Genomic DNA, 8552 nt, shown 5'->3' with positions numbered 1-8552 from the left:
AAAATGCAGCAGGAGGAAAGAAAAACACAAGCTCAAAATTAACAGAAAAATTAATTTGTCAAAAGAAAAATTAACTGTGATTTTTTTCAACAGTCATTCACTGCCAAGAGAACAACCCAGCAACTTTCATGGTGCAAATGTAGGGACTGGCTCCATGGTCCAAAGAAGCACCTGCAGCTATGGAGATGAAGATGTGACCTGATCATTTCTGCCGGATGGAGCTGCTATTTTTTGGTGTTCTAGCTAAAACAGAAACCAATCTAGTAATTTAATAACATATATTTTCTATCAGGAACCAAAGTCACATAAATGAAAGGGAGAAATTCCAGACAGATTTAAGTTCTTTCTGCCTGCAAACAGTATGATTTTTAGCTGAAAAAGTGATAATACTGTTCCTCTTGTTTGTATTTTACTGTGTTGGCAGAGGTGCCAGATTCAAATACATTAGGGTTTTGTTTTTCATGTAGTTAAATCACTACAAGGAGCTTTCAAGCCTGAAACTTCCAGATAACCTTAATTTACTTGCCAGATAAAAATGTCACATGACAGACAAGTATAATTGGAAAATGTGGATTTGTTAAAAACTGACAGAGAGGCAGGTAAGGCAAAATGATGGAAATACTTATTTTTGCTTGAATTGATCCCTCAATAAAATCATTAAAGGCACAGTGCAATGAACAACACATATATAAGCACACAAGTATGCACATACACAGATTTATCACATGCAGGTAAAAAGTTCCACAAAAAACTACTTAGCCAGTGAGAAGACAGTAATCAGGGACCCTCCATACCGAGAATTTTTACAGCATTTTGCCATTCTATATTAAATTCTATGTGTCTGTCAACCTCTCTGCTCTTTTCTCATTTCTCCAGCTTTCTCTTAAAGTAAAGTTCAAGTTGTAAATACTAAGAGCTTTAACTGTTTCTGTTGTGCATGTTCTTGAATATTTTTGTTACTTCCTGGTTTTCCTTCCTTATGTTTCCTGTGCATATTGATATGTAACCCTGTGTTTCTCCTCAGAACTTCTTGATTATGTAAGACAGAAAAACTCAGTTTAAAAAACAACTATGACAGTTTGCAAAGTCAAGCAAGTTCCTGCAACCTCATTTCATCTCTTTGTGTGTACATATGAGAGTGCTGCATTTAATCACAGAAGTACACAGCATTTTTTTCCAGAATCTCATTTGTTGGACAACATGGCCAGCATTCCTATAGCTAAAATCAATATTTTGTTGTCTCTACACTGTCTAGGGCACCTCAACTTTATGATAAACCATGAGCAGAGCTAAGGGAGCTTAGCACTTCTCTAACTGGGCTGACTGTTTAGCCTGGTACTATGTCTCATTCTCTCTACCTGTCTGCTCTGTAAGTTCATTGGGGCAGCAAACAAAAAATGAGAAGCTAAAACAAGGAAAAGGGAGAATTTATGACTTATCCCAGATGTTTCAGCAGTGTAATGTTTGGGTGGCAAAGCTCTTCAACTGCATTTTAACTGCAACTGATGCGGTTAGTCAAAGCTATGACTTGATTTTAGAACTGCAGCATGGATCATACACGCATCCAGGAGCTTATTACCCAGATAAACTCCTTGCTGCCATTGCTCTTCATGCTTAACTCATGTTATAGGCCTGAAATGATATTTAAAGTTTCTGGTTGCATTGTTCCAGTTTCCTTGCTTAACACCATGCCCAGAAATCCCTTCTGCATCCAGCCTGGTGTCAGTTCTGCCCCTACAATCCACTCTTTACACCCATGTCCAGACTCAGCTTCTCTCTGGGTTCTTCACCCAAATGCATGGAGGAGGAGCTGCACTTTCCCTCCTCTCTGGGCTGAAGGGAAATATCCTCAGGCTTCATTTCCTCACTGGGCAGACTGGAAGAAATGGTGCAGATGTTTTAGTCACAGTGCAAAAGGCTGAAAGACAGAGAGAATCTTTCAGCTCTGCTATTTCTTTTTCTTTGAACAAATCTCTCCAAAACATCTTACAAGTTTCTGTATTTGGTGTAAAAGAGCTGGAAGCCCTAATGACAGCTCACTTCTGTCTCTCAGCTCCATCCTTTCATTACTTCAATTTGACATCTATCAGGCAGCAGACCCTCCAGCAGACTGAAAGATCAAAAAGTGCCAGAAAGACAGCTAGACTGATAACAGTGAGTAGCTGTAAGACAGGTAAGTGTGGACAGTGAGCACTGGAGCTCTAATAGACAGAACAGGCTGTCAGGTGGATTTACAAGGCATTGTAAACAACAGTGCTTAAAAACAATAGGTAAGAAAAACACAAAGTCTCATTAGGACAACCTTTACGTTTTCACAAATGAAAATGTAGTTCCTTTGCAGTTCTGTGATGCAGTGAGCTGATGGGCTCCAATCCAAGGGGAAATGAGAAGGCAAAGGAAAGGTGATCTTAAAAAGGACTTTTAGAATGAAAAAACAGTGCTTTCACTAGCATACAAATCTAAAACTTTTTGGTGTCTATTCACTTGAAAAGCTTTCTTCCAAATGTTTCCCTTAACATTCACTTCCGGGCCAGTGGACAAATGGAAAGCTTGTGCAAGCAGTTCGAGATCTGAACAAGGACATTGCTCTTGTTTAGGAAATGCAGAGGAAAAGTGAAGTCTCTGGGTTTTCTGGACACATACAGTAGTGCAATCAGATAGATCAAAATCAAATGTGAAGACCAAATGGCTGCAAATATTAAACACAGTAAGGAAAGAGACTAAAGACTAAAATGAGACATTCTTTGGTGTCCATTGCTGACTAATATTGAATGAACAGTAGGACGAGGCAGAGGTGGGGAGAGATCCAACAATGCAGTTTCTAAATATATGTGTCATCTGATTTGTTTGTTTCAACAAATAATTCAATTAACTATTTTCAAAACAAAAAACATTGTAAAAAAACCCCAAAACCAACTCAATTTTGAATTGGTAATTCAGTTTATTTCTAAAAATCCTAGGGATGGCTTCTCTGTCATGGCAGCCTTGCTGCATGATTTGAGGATGAAAAGTTAAAGGTAGATTTTTTGGATGTGGGAAGAGGGAGAAGAAAGTGAAAATTCAGCAGAATTTTCTGGCAATAGACAAAAATCACCATCTGAGACTATGGTAAAGAAATTAAACTTATTGATTCATCAAGATCAGGGCTTCAGCAAATTATTTTTTCACAGTCTTCAACTTTATGAAACACCTAATCAGGCATTCCATTAGTACTTCTGAAATACTTAAGTTTTTAGTGTTAATAATTTAAAGTATACAAAGTCTGCATTGCTTTTGGATTAAATATCATCATGTGGTCACATTTATGGCTCTGTTCAGCCCAAGCACAAGTCCACACTGCATAAATGCTACTTTGTCCCTTAGGCCCCTTCCAGAACACTTCACTTTCGGATTATTTTTTTCTAATGATGGGAAGGCTGACAAGGAAAATATCCTTGGTTTTAGAACAAGCCCTGCTTTGGCATGAAAACTGCCTAAAGCTGTAAATTGTTCAATATTTTACAAATTCCTCTGGACAGAAGGGCCTCTAAGGTAACGATGTAAAAAACCCACGACTCTAGGAAAAAAAAAAAAGCTTTGAATCATTAATTAAAAAACAAAACAAAACACCCCCCAACAAAACCAACCAAACAGAAAAAGTCTTCCAAAACCAGCTAGTTAGAAGAGAGGGGAAAAAAACCAGAGAGGGTAACAGTCAGAGATTAAAGAGTATCTGCCCTAGGACAAACGTTTTTTTTATTGTCAGAACACATTTTATTCTCTGTTTAGAAGGACCAGAGTGTTTTTGTGGTGACTCAGATAGCTGGTAATTCTGACAGATAAAAGCAGGAACTACAAGTGAGGTTTAAGCTCCAATTTATAGCCCCAGCAGTGGCACCTGTGTGTGTGCTGGAGTGTATGAAAACCTGCCAGCTCTGCTACAAGTGTTTTGCCTGAAAAGTGCTGAAACAGAGACTGAATAAAATGGCAACAAGAAACACAGTGACAAGTGGTGGTTGCTGTGCTTTGGAAAGGTTTCACATTTCCCAGCTGCAGCCTCTGAGCTTTAACAGGGGGAGAAATGCCTGTCAGCATCCATTCATCCCTCCCCACTTCCTTGAAGCGAATTTTTCTAACTATCCTAGGTAACTCCATTTCCTATCACAATGAAAATACAAATTTTACTCTTTTGGATGCTACACCTGATTGTCTTTGCAGCAGGGAGAAGAGTTCAACAACAGAGCTCCCCAAGCCATGGCTGCCTCAGTCTGTGGGTAAGTGAGGGTGCTTCCCAAAAAACACATCAGCACTGCTAACTAAGTTTTTCCATTGCTGCTGCAGATTTGGTCTTCTCTGTCCCTCATGCACCCCTTTAGCAATCACACCAAAATGTTTTAGTGTTCCAGGTAATGATGAATCTATTTTATCCTTTATAACTGAAGTGACACAGGTAGTGTTTCACCAGCACAGCAGAGAAGGCAGGACACTGTCCTGCCAAGGGCACTGTATTTCAGGACATTGATATACACATCTCACAGCTGATGAACCACTAATTTTCTATAATTAGTCTATTGAAGAAAAACTCTCATTTTGGATTGCTCGCTTTACTGCTATCTATTAACAAATTCTCAGTATTCAAGCAGGGTAAATGGAATAACCTTGGATGTTTACCTGAAACTGGTCTGGGAATTCTTTTCTTCTGTAACATGTACAATTGGCAGAGAGCTGAAGGACGTTACAAGCTAATGCCAACTGAGGAGGATTTTTATCAAACACATGACTTAAAATATTTTTGGTTATTTTCATGAAAGTGTTGGTTGATAAATTTTCTGACAACAGAGACTTTAAAAACATTCTATTCTTCCCAGGCTTCTCATAAAAATGTTAATTTTGAGTTAATTAAAATCTAACTGGAAGTCCACAAAAAGTAATTGCAAAAGTGGAATTTTCACCAAGTAACTTGTTTCTAGTGAGCAGGGATGGAGGGAGCTGCAATAGTCTGCCTTGGCGTAATATTATTTGCTATCTTTCAGAATAATTGAGAAGAATGTATGTTAAAAAAATCAAATTTTCAGCTGAGCTGCACACTGCCAGAATAGTAAGTGATGAAGAGAGATTCCTACAGAGCTGGACTAGGACTGCTTTGTAAGACCGATGCAGACCAGCAAGGGCCAATTAACATTTATGGGTACTAATAAAATTAAGCAGCCCAAATCTCAACACAACTCTCCCAAATCTCTCTGTGTAAATGTAAACCAGTATCTGGAAATACTGACATAACCATTGCCATACTCTATTTATTCAGCTGTGTGAAACAACGCGCTAGTTTAGACAGCAAGTGCTTAGACTTAGAAGTAAAAGAAATCAGAATTATTGGGAGGTAAATGGTGTTAAGGTCTGTTTATGGTATCGTAAATGGATTTATTTTTCCAGTTTATTTCAGTATCAGGTTCAGCTCTGATGTTATACTTAGAAAACGATGTCAAAATTAAGCTCACCGTGCAGCCCAAGGGCCACTTGCATCAGTGGACTGAAAAAGAGAAATGGGGCTAGTAGGATGCAGATTCCCTCAGTACCAATGAGGGAAATGTCACTGGAACCACAGTCTTCCTCATTTAGATGGACAAGTGACATTTTCACAGTGTGAAACCTCACAGAGGTTTAAATACTATTTTCTTTTTATATGAATTAAGCCTCGTATTTTTTGCACCAAAAGAGACAGACAAGATCTACTGAAATTCTTGAAAGCACCCAAGTGCTCAACTCCTATTCAAACCAACTGGCTTAAGTACCCAGAAAATTTTAAAAAGTCCAATTAGGCATTAAGCACTTGGAAATCTATCCCTGATTGATTTTTGAAACAGAAGTTAAGAAGCAATGAAAATGGAACACAAATCCCTGGGTACTCTTGGAAGCACTTAGATAGTTTTGAGTCTGTGCATTAGCTTAAACAACTTGAATTCTAAAACACTAATGAAAAACATGGTAAACATAATTGGCTAATTAAAGTAATTTAATTAATGAGTGTTTTAATGTTGTATCTACTGCACTAATTTTCTCTCAAACACATGTAAATACTTTTTTTATGTTTCTTTGAACACGGAGGGCAACACATGACTTAAATATAAAATCGTTGAGAGCATGAACATCACACATGAAGCCTTTTTGCATATTTTGTAGGAATAGAAGGGCTTCCTGCTTCTTACTGCCAAATTTTGTAGGTTTATTGGTTGATGGAAATGCATATAAAAGTTTTCAGTTTTTTATCTGTGGAATCTGGGAGCACTGACAACTACAGAGCGAAAAGTCCATCACTGGGAACGTGCAGAAAGCTGCTGGATTTAGGTGAAGCTTAAGCTCAATTAGGGGCATTTCTAGATGTCAAGAGGCAGAACTTCTATAAGGAAAGAAAGGATCACAGAATCCTAGAGTATCTCAGGTTGGAAGGGACCCATAAGGAAATTTTATGGGAGAGAACACTCCTTCAGCTGCAGCATCGGGCTAACATTTCTACGTGTTGTTGCAAATCCAGAACTGTGAGTCTGAGGCTTGTTTTTTATCACATGGCAGTGGTCATTTTGTGATAAGCAAATGGTATGGGTTCAGCCATTCAAACTCCCAATGTCTCACTGGTTTAGAATTAGATGCTACTTCTATTGTATTTAATTTTTTTTTTCCTTCAGTAAAACTTACTTTCATCTCCAGTTTCAAATTCAAACTTCTGGCTATAGCCGCTGTATCCTGCTGCCGTCCTGACTCTGATATGAAATATATACTTGGTGGCTGGCTTGAGACCTGTGATGATAACACTTGGAGCCTTGGACCTTGTGGAGGAATAGCTGAGCTGCTCATGCTCCTGAGGGACAAAAGAGGGAAGAAATGATATCAAGTTGAGTTGAACAAACTTTGCAAAAATGATATAACAGACCTGAAGCTCCATATTCTTCTCATGAATGTAAAATGTGTTTATAAAAGGAGGTGCAGGTATGGGTTTCTGTACTTTGGCTCTGTGCTACAGTCAGAATGTATGATATGGCCTTGACTTTTAGATTTCAGGTTTTTTGTCTTTACCGTTGCATACAGACATGTTTTTGTGACTTGGGTTAGTAACCAATCCAACCGCAGTCAAACCAACATGGAATTAGTACAAGACTACATTCACAGAAGAATGGCAACTAGAATGGCAGCTCATTATTTTGGCACAATGGACAAACTAGGAGGTCAGTAAACACTACCAAGCTGTAAAATAAAGATGTGGGAGTATTCAAATACCCGCTACTCACTTCTACCCGCAGGTAGTGCCAAAATGCCGGCGCTATCCGTGGGTAGACCTGTGGGTAGAAGAAAATAGGAATTAACTTTTTCTTTAAGGCCTGTCAACTTCGAGCATGGTTCAACAGCTTTGCTGCTGCTGCTGAGCTCAATGTCTGTTTCCAGGTAGCTGTAAGGTAGTCATACATGAAATTCACTTTGAAAGTCCATAAGGAGAAACAGTCTGTGCAGAAGTCCCCTGTTAATCTCCTGGCAGCTGCTGACAGTTCCTGAGTCTCACAGAGATCCCTGAGAATTATGGTCCCTGGGAATTACCATTGCAGACCAGCTGCTCTATTGTGGAGACCAGACACATCAATTTCTGTGCATAAACTGAGTGCTGCTTTTCTAGACAGGTCTTGGATGATGCCTTTAACGTGAGAGGATGACTTGGAATGATGCCTGAGGTGGCCACCTAAACACAGAGACTAGACAAGAATAAGAGAATCAAAGGAGGTATTTATTTGAAAGGCCTTCAAAGGTACACCCTGGGCAGTCAAAAGGCTACACCCAAGATGGACCCTGGGTCACAGGTTCTTCAAACTTTTATAAGTTTGCATATCATTTGCGTATCATTTGTGTATCAGGGTTAACTCTCCAATTATAACCTCAGTTTATGATGTAATGACCCCAAGTTTGCCCCCTCTTCAGAGGCTTTTAGTTTACACATTTGGGGCCCAGTGTCCTTGAAGAGCTAACCTAGAGAGGGTTTGTAATGTCTAACCAGCATGAGAGAACAGCAGCTAACAGGCTACACAAAACTTCAGAGTTACACACTAGGCAGTACAGGATTTGAAAAATACAGAAGTTAAAATCTAAGGCATCAGGAAGAGGAACATTTATTCCCTGTCATTAGTTACTTGACAAGCCAGTAGTCTGTAATATTTTATGTGGTGCCTTAAGGCTAGCTTTACTCCCCTAGAGCAGGATTTGTCTCCAAATTTTTTTTTATGTCCTTGGCATGTGCTTAACAGTCCAACTGTGACACCCACAGGGCACCATGTATGTTTAGGATACCATCCAGTGATATTAGAGCAGGTACACATTATTCAAAGGGTGCTTCCAGCCTGTTCAGAAGGAAATCTAGTTCACAGAAGAGACATAATTGGAGAGGAATAGGTTTCAGATAGGTTCTGTTGGACTTTTAACCTCTTCTGAGCAATATGTACGTACTTTTTGTATATAACAAAGAGTTTTATATAAAACATGCTGAGTTAACTTCAGCCATGTGTAACAAATCACATTAGCACGGGGCAGCAGGT

The 8552-nt window shown here is 39.0% G+C and overlaps 1 protein-coding gene across 2 annotated transcripts in view; it reads right to left on the bottom strand.

Annotated features, from left to right (window-relative positions):
• The window catches only part of EPHA6 (EPH receptor A6), a 362575-nt gene that overhangs the window by 105060 nt on the left and 248963 nt on the right, over positions 1-8552 (bottom strand). For both annotated transcript variants that reach the window (XM_017731430.1, XM_017731431.1), the window contains exon 6: positions 6673-6835. In XM_017731430.1, the coding sequence (XP_017586919.1) occupies positions 6673-6835 (163 nt within the window). The remainder of the gene's footprint in view (positions 1-6672; positions 6836-8552) is intronic.

This window comes from Corvus brachyrhynchos, unplaced genomic scaffold (assembly GCF_000691975.1).
Source record: "Corvus brachyrhynchos isolate BGI_N302 unplaced genomic scaffold, ASM69197v1 scaffold152, whole genome shotgun sequence".
Lineage (NCBI taxonomy): Eukaryota > Metazoa > Chordata > Aves > Passeriformes > Corvidae > Corvus > Corvus brachyrhynchos.
Note: the sequence above shows the minus strand (reverse complement) of the source record. Positions and strands in the feature narration are given on the sequence as shown.